At 43.8% G+C, this 18194-nt stretch overlaps 1 protein-coding gene across 4 annotated transcripts in view; it reads left to right on the top strand.

The window, feature by feature from the left end:
* PBRM1 (polybromo 1) overlaps positions 1 to 18194 on the top strand; it is a 104722-nt gene that overhangs the window by 57437 nt on the left and 29091 nt on the right. For all 4 annotated transcript variants that reach the window (XM_083156395.1, XM_083156396.1, XM_083156397.1 and 1 more), the window contains exons 14-22: positions 166 to 442; positions 1544 to 1649; positions 2584 to 3226; positions 3557 to 3768; positions 7934 to 8107; positions 8347 to 8504; positions 8710 to 8973; positions 9710 to 9855; positions 17564 to 17721. In XM_083156395.1, the coding sequence (XP_083012521.1) occupies positions 166 to 442; positions 1544 to 1649; positions 2584 to 3226; positions 3557 to 3768; positions 7934 to 8107; positions 8347 to 8504; positions 8710 to 8973; positions 9710 to 9855; positions 17564 to 17721 (2138 nt within the window). The remainder of the gene's footprint in view (positions 1 to 165; positions 443 to 1543; positions 1650 to 2583; positions 3227 to 3556; positions 3769 to 7933; positions 8108 to 8346; positions 8505 to 8709; positions 8974 to 9709; positions 9856 to 17563; positions 17722 to 18194) is intronic.

The raw sequence follows: 18194 nt of genomic DNA, 5'->3' as shown, positions 1-18194 counted from the left end.
AAGGATTTAATGCCTACACATATTTCATGTAATATATTGTCTAACGTGTACGCCCCTTAATTACTGATTGTTGTTGTTGTTTGAAAATACTGTATGTATACTGAATTTGCTATTTGCTGAAATTGTCGTTATGTCTTTCTAAACACCCCCATTTTTTTCATTCAGCAAGAAAAATATACGGAAACAAAGGATGAAAATTTTGTTCAATGCGGTTCTGGAGTCCCGGGAACCGGTGACTGGTCGCCGCCTTTGTGAACTTTTTATGTTCAAGCCATCCAAGAAGGACTATCCAGACTACTATAAAATTATTCTGGAACCCATGGATTTAAAAACGATTGAGCACAACATTCGTGCAGAGAAATACGCAACAGAAGATGCCATGATGGATGACATGAGGCTGATGTTTCGGAATGCTTGGCACTACAATGAGGAAGGCTCCCAGGTAGGCCATACAGCATTGTCATTGCTGTCTGAGGAAATCTGGTACTTATACAAAAATTAACGGTAACTAGGAAAATGCGTAAAGGACTGATGTGTACTCAGACTGGCCTTTTATGCTGACCACTGCGCGGCCAAGCAGCACGGCAATGCAATGTACAATACATTGCACCCGCCATACACACTAAACTGTCTGCAGTGCAATTTAATGTTACATGATTCTTCTAAGAACACCACGTCAGCCGCAGAACCGTCCTGTTGGATATGTACAACATCCCATGGGACAATGCAACCACCCAAACCCTAAAAAAAAAATTGAGCGGATTTAAGGGTGCATTCAATGTGATTATTTTTGTGATACTTTGGCCCCTATTTATTACAAAGTACAATAATGGCAAATGACCATTTATTCCGGGTTTTCCTTTGTTCTTTACTAAAGGTGGGCTGATGCCTGCCCGGGGTGGGCAGCTATTGTCACGTGACGTCAGCACTCGCCCTCTTTTCGGCCATCTCAGAATGACTTTTATTACTGAAGACTAGAAAAATTATTTGATGGTTGGTGATCATCGATTAATTTCTCTCCCCTTTGGCCGCATACCAGGGGATATGTTCTCATACACATCCCCTCGTATGCTAGTGGGGAGGGAGGGGGGCATGCTCGACGGGGTGGCGCTGACCTTTTTGCTAGGCTGCGAGTATACGTCTGAATCAGGGCCCTATACGTGTTGTTACCGCTTCTCCCCATATATTATGGTGACCCTGTGTGTGAAATGGCAGGGGCACTCCTGTATTTTAAGTCATTATTGGCACTGCGTCTTTAAGTTAGCATGCTGATGTTCCAACATCCTCAACTATTGATTTAGACAGCTGCAGGTGCCTCCCCCCTCCCTCTCCGGATTTCACTCCCCCACTCCAGCATTTGAGGTGATTACACATCTCATTGCTAGTGCTTCCATGTAGCAAGATTTATACTGGCACAACTGAAGCTGTCGGTGAAAGTATTGGTATTTACCAGGATGGCGGGTAATTAGCCACTGTAACCTATGTAGGAGCATGTTTGGTACATACCAATTCCTTACGGTGTTGGACACTCTTTTTCTATTAGGTTTATAATGATGCACATGTTCTGGAGAAGGTCCTTAAGGAAAAAAAGAAAGAACTTGGTCCTTTGCTAGATGACGATGACATGGCGTCCCCAAAACTCAAATTAAGTAAGGGTTGTTTGTTGTATTTTTGTTTGTTTTTATCCTCCTATTGTTGGGCTATGTGGGTGACACACCTGCTGCTCTATGCATTCTACCAAGTGTGTCTTCAAATGGCTAATATATGCTATATTAGGATCGGGTTTGATTAACACAAAACAAGTCAATACAGTACAATATATAGCTGGACACAGGTGTATTACCAGGGGGGAAGTCAATACAGTACAGTATATAGCTGGACACAGGTGTATTACCAGGGGAGAAGTCAATACAGTACAGTATATAGCTGGACACAGGTGTATTACCAGGGGGGGAAGTCAATACAGTACAGTATATAGCTGGACACAGGTGTATTACCAGGGGAGAAGTCAATACAGTACAGTATATAGCTGGACACAGGTGTATTACCAGGGGGGAAGTCAATACAGTACAGTATATAGCTGGACACAGGTGTATTACCAGGGGAGAAGTCAATACAGTACAGTATATAGCTGGACACAGGTGTATTACCAGGGGAGAAGTCAATACAGTACAGTATATAGCTGGACACAGGTGTATTACCAGGGGAGAAGTAATACAGTACAGTATATAGCTGGACACAGGTGTATTACCAGGGGGGGAATTTACTAAGATGGGAGTTCTATTTCACATTGGATGTTGCTGTGGGCAATCACTATCTATTAACTTCTAGAAGGTGCTAATTAAATAAGAAGTAGATTCTGATTGGTTGCCCATAGCACCATCCCATGTAAAATAGAATTCCCATCTTAGTAAATTTTCCCCCAGCTGTCAACTATTGCAATAATAGAATGAATTTGAACCTCTTCACCTCCCACCCGTAAAACATTGTCTTCAATTGTGCTTGTTGATACATCCTGATAAATTGTTGCCTCTCGTTTCCATTATTCCCCATCCAAGTGATCTCATCTCTTCTCTCCACTAGGTAGAAAAAGTGGAATTTCTCCTAAGAAATCCAAATATCTGAGCCCCATGCAGCAAAAGTTGAACGAGGTGTATGAGGCGGTAAAAAATTACACTGATAAACGCGGCAGACGTCTCAGCGCCATCTTTCTGCGCCTACCTTCCCGCTCTGAGCTCCCTGACTACTACTTGACTATCAAAAGGCCTATTGATATGGAGAAGATAAGGAGTCACATAATGTCCAACAAGTACCAGGATATCGATGCTATGTGTGAGGACTTTGTGACCATGTTTAATAATGCATGCACTTACAATGAGCCAGAATCCCTCATTTACAAAGATGCTTTGGTGCTACATAAAGTGTTACTGGAGACGCGCAGAGATATTGAAGGAGACGAGGACTCCCATGTGCCCAATGTAACACTGCTCATCCAGGAACTCATACACAACCTTTTTGTGTCCATGATGAGCCACCAGGATGACGAAGGAAGATGCTACAGCGATTCTCTGGCTGAAATCCCTGCTGTTGACCCCAAATTTCCTAAACGCCCTCCTCTAACTTTTGAAATAATCCGGAAAAATGTGGAAAATAACCGCTACCGACGACTTGACCTATTCCAGGAGCATATGTTTGAGGTTCTGGAGAGAGCACGACGGATGAATCGGTTAGTAACTAGATAATAATAGTCTTTTATTACAGATACAGAGAAAAATGTGTGGAAAAATAAACATTATTTATCTTGACAAAAGCTACTAACCGCTCTTTAAAGTGTTAAGAAAACCTATATTTCAAGCAGAATGTGCCACTTTTTAAAAAGTTTTTTAGTTTTATATCCATTATTACTATTGTGTAATGGTGCAAAAAAAAATAATTCAGAACAGCTCTGCGATAATGGCGGATGTTTCGTGCTATGTGGTGCTAATAAAATGTGCCGGTTGTCAGGTGCAATCTGTGCTATGTCAGTGCTCATTTCCTTCCCCTCCCTCTCTCTAAGGACCGATTCTGAAATCTACGAGGACTCCGTGGAGCTCCAGCAGTTCTTTATTAAGATTAGGGATGAGCTTTGCAAGAATGGAGAGATCCTCCTGTCTCCAGCACTGAGTTACACCACCAAGCACCTTCACAATGATGTTGAGAAGGAGAAAAAGGAAAAACTGCCAAAAGAGCTTGAAGAAGACAAGGCCAAAAGAGAGGAGGAGAAAAAAGGTATTTCCATAACGTTCCCATATTAACGTGTTGTTCATAACATATTTATAGCTTTATTTGTACTGACAGAGTACCAGCCAGTCAGCTACTTTCTGCCATGATGCAGGCTGTGTTTTGAAAATAAGCTGTTTGTTACTTTATCTCCATCAATTTTGTCGCTCTCCAAGGCTTAGTGCCTAGACCCTTATGAGCATTGGTCAAGCAAAATTGTTAAAACTCAATAGTTTTGTGAGTTCATGTTATCGCTTCATATTTCACCGAAGCTGCAGGACGTGGCAACCAGTTTAAGGTGGAATCAGCCGTACATTTTATTTGCTGATTTCAAGTTAATTGCAGTTTTTGCAGACGCACCGCAGCTTCATGAAATCGGAAGCCATTACCTAAACCTCATGGGCTTTGCAGGAGGGGTGAAGGACTGTGAACTTAGTCCTTACAGGAAGCTTAATGGATGCATTGTCCTGAGGATTACATAAACAGTCCTGAAGACTGTAGTTTTTTTTATTTGCTGTAATCCTAGTAGTAGGAGTGAATGACTATTACGTTTATGTGGCACCACAGATTTCTCAGCAACATACAAAGCAACACAGCTAATACATACAAACACATTTGGAGAAGAGTAAACAGTGCATGGCTTTAGAATGTAAGCTCTTACTGCGCTTTGGATCCCTTGTGGCGCAGGATAAATAAAGGATGATAATAATAGTAATGGATGCAGTTAATAACCACTGCATAAAGATTCATGGGCTCTGAGCAAACCGCGTAGGATTGGAGAAGAAAGTTAGAACCCAGTTTTTGCTGTGATCACACACAAAAATACTAACTCTAAATGTAGAGATTTCTATGCAGTAGATTGTCACATTGGATAGTCTGCACTGGATAATGAGCGCTGTAGTAGTAGTACGTTTATTTATAAGGCGCCGCAAAGTGTCCGCAGCGCCGTACATAGCAAACAAAAAACAAATGACAAGGTAACGTACAGGGTGTGTTGAAAAATACAGTATAAATAGGGGTATAGCTGGTAGAAATAAAATCAGCATCAGTTCAGAAGTAGACGTCAAAATTGTCGAGGAGACTGAAGATGAAGTAGAGGAAGGGAAGAACAGGACAGGAGCACAGGTGAGGTAATGAGGTAGGGTGAGTACGTGAGGCAGGAGGACCCTACTCATAAGAGTTAACTTACTAAAAATAGGTGGGTGGACGAACGAAAAACAATAGGATAAGTAGGAACGGAGGCAGGATAGGAGGATCAAAAGAGGTTAGGAGGAGGGATAGGCTAGTCGAAGAAAGTGGGTTTTGAGGGAGCGCTTGAAGGAGGTAAGGGAATCAGAAAGCCTGATGGGTGGCGGGAGGTTGTTCCAGTGCAGGGGGGCAGCGCGAGAGAAGTCTTGGACACGGGAGTGGGAGGAGGTGATTAGGTGAGAGGTCAGTCGGCGGTCAGCGATGGAGCGAAGAGGACGGGAGGGAGTGTGGATAGAGATCAGTGAAGAGAGGTAGGGAGCGGTGGAGGAGGAGAGAGCCTTGTAGGTGGTGGTGAGGAGTTTAAAGAGAACTCGGAAAGGAATGGGGAGCCAGTGAAGAGATAGACAGAGGGGGGAGGCGGAGGTAGAGCGGCGGGAGAGGAAGATGAGCCTAGCAGCAGTGTTAAGAATGGATTGGAGAGGTGCGAGGCGGGTGAGAGGTAGCCCAGAGAGAAGGATGTTGCAGTAGTCAAGGCGGGAGATGACAAGAGAGTGAATGAGAATTTTGGTCGCGTCAGTGGAGAGGAATGGTCTGATGCGTGAGATGTTGCGTAGGTGAAAGCGGCAAGACTGTGAGAGAGCACGAATGTGGGGGGTGAAAGAGAGGGAGGAGTCAATGATGACACGAGGCAGCGCGCTTGGTCGGTGGAGGTGATCTTGGTTTCACCAATGCTGATGGAGATAGTGGGAGAAGAGGGGATGTTCGGGGGATGGAAGATTAGAAGTTCAGTTTTAGCCATGTTTAGTTTCAGGAAGCGTTTTGTCATCCAGGCTGAGATGGCCGTGAGGCATTCGGAGACCTTGGACAGGAGTGATGGGGATAGGTCGGGGGAGGAGAGATAGATTAGGGTATCATCAGCATAAAGGTGGTAATGAAAACCATAGGACCTGATGAGGGTGCCCAGATAGGTGGTGTAGAGGGAGAAGAGGGCCAAGGACTGACCCTTGGGGAACACCGACTGGCTGCAGGGTAGTAGTAGAGGAGGAGCTCGGAGTGGAGACGGAGAATGAGCGATCGGAGAGGTATGGGGTGAACCAGGAAAAGACCGTGCTAGTGATGCCAAAGGAGCGGAGGGTGTTGAGCAGGAGAGGGTGGTCAACAGTGTCAAAGGCAGCCGACAGATCAAGCTGGATGAGGATGTGCAGTGTGTTACATTGTATAATGAGCGCTGTGCAGTGTGTTACACTGTATAGTCTGCACTGGATAATGAGCACTGTGAAGCGTGTTACACTGGATAGTCTGCACTGGATAATGAGCGCTGTGCAGTGTGTTACACTGGATAATGAGCACTGCACAGTGTGGTACACTGCATAGTCTGCACTGGATAATGAGCACTGTGAAGCGTGTTACACTGGATAGTCTGCACTGGATAATGAGCGCTGTGCAGTGTGTTACACTGGATGATGAGCGCTGTGCAGTGTTACACTGAATAGTCTGCACTGGGTAATGAGCGCTGTGCAGTGTTACACTGGATAGTCTGCACTGGAAAATAAGCACTGTGCAGTGTGTTACACTGGATAATGAGCGCTGTGCAGTGTGTTACACTGGATAGTCTGCACTGGATAATGAGCGCTGTGCAGTGTGTTACACTGGATAGTCTGCACTGGATAATGAGCGCTGTGTTAATCTACAACAGTGTTTTTCAACCACTGTGCCGTGGCACACTAGTGTGCCTTGAGCTGTTCTGAAGTGTGCCCCCAGATTTCGAGATGCCCAACCCAGTTTACAGCAATCACCAGTTCAACTGTTATTTACTGGTCTCTACTTTTCATGTAAAGGGCCAATGTATTTTATTTTGTTACCAGTGTGATTGTTTTTTATATGGGGGCCAATAGGTTTTTTTTTTTTCTGTGGGGGCCAATGTGGTTTGCCCTGTGGGGATCTCATGGTGTGCCTTGGCAATTTTAAAATCGTATTTAGTGTGCCGCAAGGTAAAAAGGTTGAAAATCACTGATCTACAACATATTTCTTATCACTTTTTGTAACCACTTTACTGTCTATATAATTAGATCTACTTCTCATGAAGCTTTAAGCCAAAATAAATCCATAATAATGTCAGTCTTGGCGGTAATTCAGGGGCTTCTGAGAACAGACTATATTCCACGCTCCATGCCGAGCATGATAATTATTCTGGGATAATCTTTGGTATTAAGTGTTAGCACAATTCATTAATATTGTTCCATATTCCTTTTCCCCATTCACCAGTGGCCCAAGCAGTGTGTTTACGCAGGACACTATAATTGGGAGGGGGGATGTTACATTCTAGCTAGCTGTGGCCGAGATATAATCCAATCCCTAGATTTTCTATAAGGCTTCATATGTACGTGTGACCACAGTTATCACACTAAGGGCCGATTTCAGTCACATTTGTTCAGTTCCAAATTCGGCCCTTTGTTTGATGGGGGGTTTGCACATGTGCATGCACAAACCCCGTGAGTGAGCCATTCACTCCTGGACAGGTGTAATGGTGGTGGCAGCAGGGGCGTTCCCAGAAAACCGCTGGGGGCAGGCAGCTGACGTCCCATGATGTTATCAAAGGGGAGATAAATCATTTGATGGTGTGCGATCCATCGAATGATTTCTCTCCCGTTCAGCTGCATACAAGGTGATGTGTTAGGGGACACATTCCCGCACATGGTTGCAAAGGATATTCGGGCACCGGGGCGGGCGCTTGGCCAGGCAACGTGTAGCGGTTTACCTGTTTGCGAGGCTACGAACATACACAAGCGAACTGGTCGGAAGCGGATCCTATATTGACCACATGAACCCTCAGCCCAGCTGTAATCCTAGTCATGTTTTGTGTCCTGACAATATAGAATAAATATATATAATGTAATATATTATTAAATATAGGACCTGTTGCTGAGTTATTGTGTCTAGGTGTGAGTTGTGTATTTACCGTTTTTTGGTCCTTTATGTAAATAAGAAGCAGAAAAGAGCGACGTATCTGGCCAGTCGGGGCTACACCGTACATACAGCCAGGACTGCAGCTTCAAGAACAGCATGTACCACGTTGGGGATTATGTGTATGTGGAACCCGCAGAAGCCAACCTCCAGCCACACATTGTGTGCATTGAGCGCCTCTGGGTGGACACTGCTGGTGAGTGTTATGCAGCCGGGTTCTGGTCTTAATCCCATAGCACATATCACCATATTATTATTATACTTAGTGTTATTTATAACACATCCCATAATGATATCCGAGGGGATAATTTAATAACCCTACACAATTGATTTACATTTCTCTGCTCATTTTGTGTATAATAGGCCTCCCCTGTTATTGGGTTTATCATGCAGCGGATGTTATAATCTGATTGGACACTGGCATTTTCTTGACAGGTGAAAAGTGGCTGTATGGCTGCTGGTTCTATCGCCCTAAAGAAACGTTTCATCTGGCCACTCGCAAATTCTTGGAGAAGGAGGTTTTCAAGAGCGATTACTACAACAAAGTTCCTGTAAACAAAATCCTTGGCAAATGCGTTGTGATGTTTGTGAAGGTAAGCGATACATAGCACACACCCATCCGTGCGCCATTGTTATCCTATACTAGGGTTTGCACGCAGCTCTGCTTGTGCGGATGGGTTCCCTCAAAAAATGTCTGATGCTTCTTAAAACGTTGTATCCTAATCAGATCTTTCCCAGTGTGTATTTTTTGTTTTCCCCAGATGTCAGTGGTTATTCATTTGTTTTCTAATCACATAGGAATACTTTAAAATCTGCCCTGACAACTTTAGAGATGAAGATGTGTACGTGTGCGAGTCCCGGTATTCTGCCAAAACCAAATCCTTCAAAAAGATTAAGCTATGGACAATGCCTATCAGCTCCGTGCGGTTCAGGCCCAGAGATTTGCCGCTGCCTGTGGTACGGGTGGCCTCTGTGTTTGCACTTAAGGATAAGATGGATGAAGATCTGGCTGATGGCACCGATGACATCAAAGAGGAGGATATCACTATCTGTTTGGAAAAGGTCTGTGTAATATGTATATTCGTTTAGGATTACAAGATACAAAACGTAGAAAAAAAAACCCCCAATATCGTACTACTCCCACACTGCCATTTATAGTAATACTTCACACAAAGCTATTATGAAGTATAATCTCATATTCTCTTTATATGAACTTTCAACAGTGATTTTTAATGTTGTTGTATATTAGAATATGTATCAGTCAGTCATTTTTGCATTCTCCTAACGATTCATTTTATCGAAGACGGTTTAAAATCTTATTGAATGCAGTGGGTGCAGCACATTTATTATTTGGCTCTGCATGGCTTTGGCTAATGCCATTATTTGTGTTAGTATATCATTTGTGAGAAATAACAAGAATTAATTACGAAGGGCCAAAACGCACGGAGTGATTTCAGCCCCATTTCTAAGCGATCTGACCAGGCCGATCGCTCTGTGTGTATTCTCTGCAGCGATGGCAATGCGCGGTCCTGCGTGTTGCTATCGTCGGCAGGGAAAGCCAGTGCTTGCACTGATTTTCCTGCTAGATTGCGGGGCTTTGCCTGTTGGCACCATCAATGAGCGTACAGCATCGCGGAGTGTACCGCCATGTGTGCTGAGCGATCCTGCTTAAGCCCGTTGCACAGCATGGAATACGTGTCGCCCTGTGTGTATGCCCCTTAAGTATGTGAGAGGCATATGTTAAGTTCATGTTTTCAATGCAAAAAAAAAACTAAACTAATTCTATATCTATTTCCAGGAAAAGGAAGATGTTCCTGTTGATATGCCCAATGGGGAGCCTGGTTGCTTCTACTATGAGCAGCTTCGGTACAATGACATGTGGCTCAAGGTTGGGGACTGCGTGTTTATAAAGTCCCATGGATTAGTCAGACCAAGAGTGGGCAGGTAAGGCTTACAACAGAAGATAGAGGACCCATTATGCTTTTCTATTTTAGCATGTGCTATTCACAGTGTTCTACACTTTTATGTAATACAGGATGAGTATCCCTTATCCGAAATGCTCGGGACCACGAGCATTCCGGATAAGGGAATATTCCGGTTTTTGGAATATTTTTTTTTTAGGCATACTTACCTGCCCCTGGTGGGTCCCTCGATGGTCCCTCGGCGTCCATGGAGTCCTCCGGCGTCCACGGCAGGCCACCAGCACCATCTCCGGCGTCTCCAGCGGTCCCAGGAGTGCTTTGCGCAAGTTCCCAGGCGCGCCGGTGACGTCACCGGCGCGCGCACTCGCACAAAGCACTCCTGGGACCGCTGGAGACGCCGGAGAGGATGCTGAAGGCCTGCTATGGACGCCGGAGGACTTGGTAAGTATTAAAAGAGGGTTGGGGGGGGGGGATTTGAATTATTCAAAAAAAAACACGGTTTTTGGAATAATTCGGATACGGGATGCCCGGATACGGGATACCGAACCTGTATTACATTTGTTGTAATATTACTCATATAGTTTTTTGTATTCTGTACTACCATTCATGGGTAATGAAGTTTTCCAAGCAAGTGCCTAAATAGGCAAGCAGGTTTGTGCTTATGGACAGCAGTCACCCCTTGATGCTGTGGCCCTGGGCAGTACTTTATAGCTATTCCGTACCCACTTGATTGAATACCCAAATTGGAAATGCATTAGACACAGCAGCAACTTCTTATCTACTCATTATACCCTCTCCACCCTAGGAAAGTTGGGTGAGAGGGTTCTGGGTATTGTTTTCCTGGTGGTTCATCCATAATAGATTGTGCTTCTGGAGCTGATTTCTCCATTGTTCCATCCTTGCTTTCTGTGTCTGGGAAAGGGAATGCGAGAGCCTGAAAAAAGGGACAGTAATAATATCTTCTGCCTGTTCCAGATAACACTTCAACTTTCCCCGTGCCCAGTATTATGTGCATTTTTGTAAGGACTGCAACATATATGGCAGTGCCAGCTTCTGCAGGGTCTTCAACCCTTTGAGTGCCAAATGAATTGGTCAAAATAGGTGTGAAAATTGCCAATCAAACCTTTGTATTCATCATAATGACCGGTAGTGTTTACCTTTTATAGGAAATAGAATAATTTTTTTTACACACTATTTCTTATTTGAAGTCATATAACAAATTTGAGCGAGGCTGTCATTTTTAGCCAATATTTTACGCATCTATTACAGAGATGTTGGCACTCAAAGGGTTAACACACAGGGTCTTGGGGTCACTCGGTCAGCCATGTTTCAGCTGATGTTGAAACACTTTGTCAATGCCAGTCGGTTTTTGCAGCTATTAATGCCATTTGGGGGTTTTTTTTCTGTGCAAAACGTGAGTCAAATAGAAGTGAATAGCTGCAGCAAACCTGTCCAAACAGAAGCACCTCACAGTATCGGTGTCCATATGATTTGTGCAGGCTTTATTAGATTAAAGGGTTAAACTGAACATAAAGTGTGGTACATGTTATTCCGATGTTCTAAAGTTGCAGTTTTGGTTGGTTTTGCCTTTTATGATTCCCCTACCACATATGAGGAGCTGGCCTGCACTTCTGGACTTGGGTCACTGCAGGGTCAGGTTATCCATTTCTTGAAAAGAGTATGGATTATGTCACCACGTACAAGAAAAGTGTCCACTCTGGTGGTTCTCTTGTTTGGAGAATGAACAGATACTGTGTTTTTCTCTAATGAAGACGACATGGTGTTCTTCAACTCGCAGGTTTCTTTATGCCCTGATGATAACTTAAATAGAAAGTAAATCCCCATACACAATTCGAGATATTATTCACAATATCGCTCAGAAAGGGCTTTTTGTGCGATATTGTGGACAATATTCAATAGTGTGTACGCATTCTATCATTAGCGATGATCACTTCCTAGCGTCGTCAATGACCCCCTCCCTCGTCCGAGCATATCTGGACGAGGGAGGTCAAAGTTAACAACGGCTATGCTGCAGCAGTTGCCCCCTGCCATCGATCACCTCAGATCAGGCATCAGCAAGTGTGTATGCACTTGATGAAGCCTGCCCCCCCTGCCGGGTCCCCAACTTCGCCAATATCGGCGGTGTGGGGCATAGGCTAGTGTGTACGGGGCTTAGTAGTATAGGATTTAGTGCAGGTTGTCTGACAGACAGCTATTATTCCAGATGTATTGGGTAAATGGTAGAAAACTGTCTGGTGCTCCTATAAGGTAGGAAGCAGCTGGATTGGGTCCAGGTTCTACACAAATGACAACATTATTTGAAACCACAAGTTGGGAAATAGGAACCCCTAAATGCGTTGACCTATAATCATTGCCAGTAACCGGCAGTGACATAATAGACTGAAATAAAACTTGCCTACTGGGAGAAAATTAATAATGGAAAGTGGTATAAAGGGTGACAAAGAGCCCATTGTTACTGCCTATTGATTGTGAAGTTTCATCGTGCGGTTATAATTCAAGCTTTCTTGTTGAGGCAGGGAGATGATCATTGCCATACGAGAGAGAAGTGATTAGCACTGCACTTTGAAGCTTCGCTACATGTAGGCAGAATAACAAATTACCCTGAATACCACTTGGTTTGGTTTTGTTCTTTTAATCCCGACTTTGTTTCATTGACATGCAACACATGAGGAGCTGGCCCGGGCTCAATGACTTGTGAGGTTGCAGCAGAGTCTGGTTCAGGTTGCCTATTTTTTGCTTACCCTATGCTCTATTGTTTCGTTATTACACTATTTTGGTACTTTTTACTATGTAATGAAAATGATGATGATGTTTGAACATTAAACAATCTGACATTAAGAAAAGTTTTATTATCTACTTCATGATTTTCTCGTGGCTCATAGCAATTATAGATTAAGGCCTTCAGATTTTCCTATTTGTTATTATTCCAGAGATCAGGGAATAATGATTCTCAACAATTTTCAGTTTAATTGTAAAAAGTAACTATTTTCTTTTAGTTTTCTTCTCCGTTGGAAGACATTTTATGGCATTTTTATGGCCAAAGCTCGATCACAGGTTTCAGGTCTCTCACAAGTTGTAACTGCTTTATTTTCATAGCAAGGATGCAGTGAAATGAAAATCTCCTATGGTGTATTTAACCCACCAAGGCTCACTTTCTAAGGTCATCACCACTCTAAATTCAAATGCCACTACCTGAACAGATACCATAGGGCAGGGGTGGTCAAACCTGTCCTCAACGTCTACCATCAGTTCATGTATCAGACACCCTGTGGATCTATAGTAGGAATGAATGCAGCATGTTTGCAATTGTGACAGTTAGTAATGACTACAGCTGTGCACCAGCTACAGTAGTTGATTTGGAAAACGTGGACCTTTGGTAATCTTAAAGACCGGGTTGGCCACCCCTGATATTGGCCAGCATTTAGTCTGTTTACATTGTGGCAAAGGACAAATTTGGACCCAATTTAGGTTCTTATTGGGTCAATACAACCGTTAAGAGTTTAAAATCTGGCATATACAGATCTACTAACTGAGGTGGAACAGATCTATAAAGCTTTCATTATTCTGTGGGACATGGTCATCAATGCCTGGTTCATTGGGGTTTGGATTTCAGTATCAGAATTCGTTTGCTATAAGCCCCAGAAAAACAGAATGGATTTTACTTCTTGGTTCAGAAACTGGACAGGTTCTTTAATCCAGATTACTCCTGATAATCTTGAACAACCAGCTTCAGGCTGATAAATTCATGATAATATCATTAAGGGCTGTAATCAACATCATAGAGCAGGATGAGTTTATTTTGTCAATGCACACTTGCATGTGAACTCTGAGATTTGCTTCAGGAACTAGCTTGCCCAGCAAGGTCATGGCAGTAATGGCTGCTCTTCCAAGAACCTGGTGGATCAGCTGAACTGCTTGTAACTAGAGAATGTTTGGGAAGTTGCCTAAGACTTTACAATTTTGTGGTTGGAACCATTTTTCTTTGTCATTAGGTCTTCCCGAGACTGCTGTTCTACACCCACCAGTGGAAGATTTTCTTGTCACAGGAAAACATTCTCCTTACAGGGATATGTAGCAGTTAGGGAAGCCAATCCCGGGACATTTTTTTTTTAATCCCGGGAATCGCATGCACAGTCTAATCCCGTAATCCCGGGATTGGAAACTCCAATCCCAGGATTGAAATAGCTGTGTTTTTGGGTCCAAATCCTGGGATTTCATTGAGGATTGGCCTCCCTAGTAACAGTTCATGTCATCTGCAGACTGGTGTTCATTCACTATTGCATGAAGGATGCAATAGTGATTGATGGCTTTCCAGATCTAATTTATTTCTTAATTAAACAAGTCTCACCATCACTGATGGGCCACTTTATCTAAGAGAAAAAGTTGCCTCTGGTGGATGTGAGGCAATATCCTCATCAGAGGTTTACCATTTCAGAATATTAACTGGTGAAAACAGATGCTTTCCGGTCAAAGCTACTGATAATTGTTGAGGAACACAGAATGTTTTCAAAGCTTTAGTTAGAACATGCTCTTGCGAGGAGAACCCTAAACTTCCAGCTGGACAGTTCCTCAGTAGTAGCATTATTTATTTACAGTTTCTTATATAGCGCAGCAACTTCCGTTGTGCTCCCACAGTCATCAAGATTCCACCAAGCATGCCCTTGCATTCAGAGATGAATATGTAGACCGCTTCATGTCAAACCAGGCATGCCATAATGTAAGCTACTGTGCTTTAATTATTGTTAATGTTTCGGATTTAGAACTTTAATCATGATGGTAAAGCATAATGTTTAAAGGTCTAAAGCCAACTAACATAGTCGTTGTACAGACATTACTACCATGTCTGCATTATCGCTAGTCACATTGCTGTGGTTGACCTTATGACTATAAACAATGTAACTATGACTTAGAGCAGGCCTGGCCAACCTGTGGCTCTCCAGATGTCAAACTACAAATCCCATCATGCCTTGCCACAATTTTGCTATAAGGGGGTGTTAACACTGTGGCAAGGCATGCTGGGATTTGTAGTTTCACAACATCTGGAGAGCCACAGGTTGGCCTGTCCTGACCTAGAACAACCAGCAACATCATGTGATGGGCAGAACAAAACTTTCCGACACCCACGTGGTGGTTTTTACAGAGGTGGGAAACAGATAATGTGAATGTAGTGTCACTCAGGTGTTGACATGATAGCATATCATTTGAAACCCATGTTTCATGAAGCTTGACACTTGGGAAATTCAAGGGCAGCCTTGTTAGACTTCATGATGGTACCTTGGGAATTCCATCTGATTTGCATGCTTGCGTTTGGAAGTAATACTGCAGTGTATAGGGTGAATGTCCATTTGGTCTTCTGTGATGCTTACAACAGATGTTAAGGAAAGAGGGGGGGACTGGACTGCACACCATATTTTTAAACATAATGAGAGGTGCTACCAAGTTAAGGCTTCTAGTACCATACAGGAAAAAAGAACAATACTGATGCACACTCTAGGTGCTAAGAACACTGATAGTAAAAATAATTTTGATAACTCTTACAATTAACATGGAGTATAATTGAAGTTCTTAGCACACATTTGCGCAAATATGTGGGCCCATCCACCGCGTCCAGGTGAACTTCATTAGATGGGTCCCTAACATTTCTAATACTAGCACATTATATAAATTTATCTAGGTCTTACCTTCAAATAGAGCCCATATTAACATGCAGTCAGCAATGTAGGAACCTGTGCTAATTAAAACACCTGAGGGTAGGTTGGAGAGGTGCCAGTGCCAGAATGAAAGAGCCTTACCTTCAGTGTACAATATATACACAAATATTTGGGAAAGAGGGGGGGACTGGACTGCACACCATATTTTTAAACATAATGAGAGGTGCTACCAAGTTAAGGCTTCTAGTACCATACAGAAAAAAAGAACAATACTGATGCACACTCTAGGTGCTAAGAACACTGATAGTAAAAATAATTTTGATAACTCTTACAATTACCCATGTTTCATGAAGCTTGATGCTCGGGAAATTCAAGGGCAGTCTTGTCAGACTTCATGATGGTACCTTGTGAATTCCATCTGATTTGCATGCTTGCGTTTGGAAGTAATACTGCAGTGTATAGGGTGAATGTCCATTTGGTCTTCTGTGATGCTTAAAACAGATGTTAGCCAGCATCTAAACCAGGGGTGTCCAAACTTTTTGCGACAAGGGCCAGATTTGGTGCAGTGTAAATGTGTGGGAGCCGACCATTCAATCTGACATTCTTTGAATCATTAATCACATCAGAATGGTCCCCCACTCTGCCCCCATTCACTCTATGCCCCCCAGCCTGCCCCTTTACTGTATTTCCCCCAGCCACCCCCCCCATTCACTGTATGTCCCCGAGCCTGCCCCTCCTTCACTGTATGTCCCCCATTCACTGTATGTTCCCCACTCTGCACCCCTTCTCTTAATGTCCATCAGTGCCTCCATTCATTGTATGTCCCCAAGCCTGACCCTCCTTTACTGTATGACTCCCATTCACTGTATGACCCCCATTCACTATGTACCCCACTCTGCCCCCATTCACTGTATGTCCCCCAGCTTGCCCCTGCTCCCCCCTCTCTAAATGGCCATCACTGCCTTCATTCACTGGATGTCCCCCAGCCCGACCCTCCTTCACTGTATGTCCCCCACTCTGCCCCCTCCATTTTCTGTATGTTTTCCAACCCCTTGTGTGAGCCAGAGGAAGGAGAGGCAAAGCAGGCACTGCAAGGACAGGAGATGCTTGGGCTCCTGCTGCTGCCATCCTCCGATCTGCATGTTATGGGAGCAAGCTTCCCCCTTGCTGCCCCCGCCCCAAACAGCTTGGGCCGCAATTGGCCCCCGGGCCTGACTTTGGACATGCCTGATCTAAACATACCAAGTGCATTCCTTCAGTTTTTCAACAGGATTATACATAGGCAGCAGGACATCATGTTCTGAAAGAGTATATTACAGTATGCCAGATTCCGCTAATTCAACAGTTGTGCATAGACATATGTCACATTACATACATACAGCTGCTTGACTGGTTTCCTTTCCCTTTCTAAAAAAAAAAACCAAATGCATACTTAGGGGGATATTCAATCTCTGGCGAGCACCTCCCATTGGGGAGATGCCCGCCGGGCCCTATTCAATGCTGTCTTCCCCGACAGCATTGAGCAGGGTATCTCGGCAGAACGAGCCCGACATCACTAGCTGTCGGGCTCGTTCTGCCGAGAACAGTCGGGAAGTGACGAGCTGCCGGCTGCAGCTCGCCTCTTCCCGGCCGCAACTCGCGGCCACGCCCCCTTTTCGCTCCCCGGCAGGCGGGACATTAAATCCCGCCTGCATGTTCTCAGTCGAGCTGACCGAGAACGGGACTGGGTAACGGCGGTCGAGCAAGCTCGACTGCCGTGACCCTGACATTGAATACCCCCCTTAAGGTAACTATACCCAACTTATCCTTATATTTCTTAGTAGTGGTGAGGGTAGTATCATTCCTGGAATAATAATATTTTATTTCTATCATTTGTGTATTAAAAATGTGCTGCTATCTGCTAACATGCATGTGTATATATGGAATATGGTGGTGTGCTGTAGTAGCTACATTTTGGGGCCAATTATTTAGATATGCAGCATGTATACAACATGTTGGCAATATCTGTTAAAATAAATACATTATGTTTTAAGAGTTGTTATTTATATGTCTTTTTAGGATAGAAAAAATGTGGCTTCGCGATGGAGCAGCTTATTTCTTTGGCCCAATATTTATTCATCCGGAGGAGACTATTCATGAGCCAACCAAAATGTTCTACAAGAAGGAAATGTTCTTGAGTAACTTGGAAGAGACCTGTCCCATGACCTGCATTTTAGGTGAGCTATTTTTTATTTTCTATGTGAGGGGTTATACAATGGCCTGCAACTGCAGGCAATGGTGGGTTCCAAGCAGGCCTGGACAATTTATTTTTATAGGTTGGTTTTGGTTTTTAAATGACTGCCACATTAAAAAATGTGCCAGACTCATAGATGACAGATGCCTGCCTATAAAATTTTCCCCTTAGACCAGGTTGGCCAGACCGGTCCTACCAACTATTCATATTTTCCAGTCCATCTGTGTATATGTAGTGTGTGTCAGGAATGAATGCAGCACAAAGTGGGCGTTAAGGCCCCCATAGACATGGACCCAATTTCCCTTGAGCTCCACCAGCAGCTCCCTGGGAGGCCTCACATACGATGCGGTAAAGGGGTCCTAATCTGATCCATCTCAAACTCTGATCCGATGCGCACATGACTACGTATTGGATCGAATGGGAACAGCATCCGGGCCCAAATTGGACAAGTCTATG

The sequence above is a fragment of the Crinia signifera genome, chromosome 8 (assembly GCF_055691185.1).
Source record: "Crinia signifera chromosome 8, ASM5569118v1, whole genome shotgun sequence".
Taxonomy (NCBI): domain Eukaryota; kingdom Metazoa; phylum Chordata; class Amphibia; order Anura; family Myobatrachidae; genus Crinia; species Crinia signifera.
Note: the sequence above shows the minus strand (reverse complement) of the source record. Positions and strands in the feature narration are given on the sequence as shown.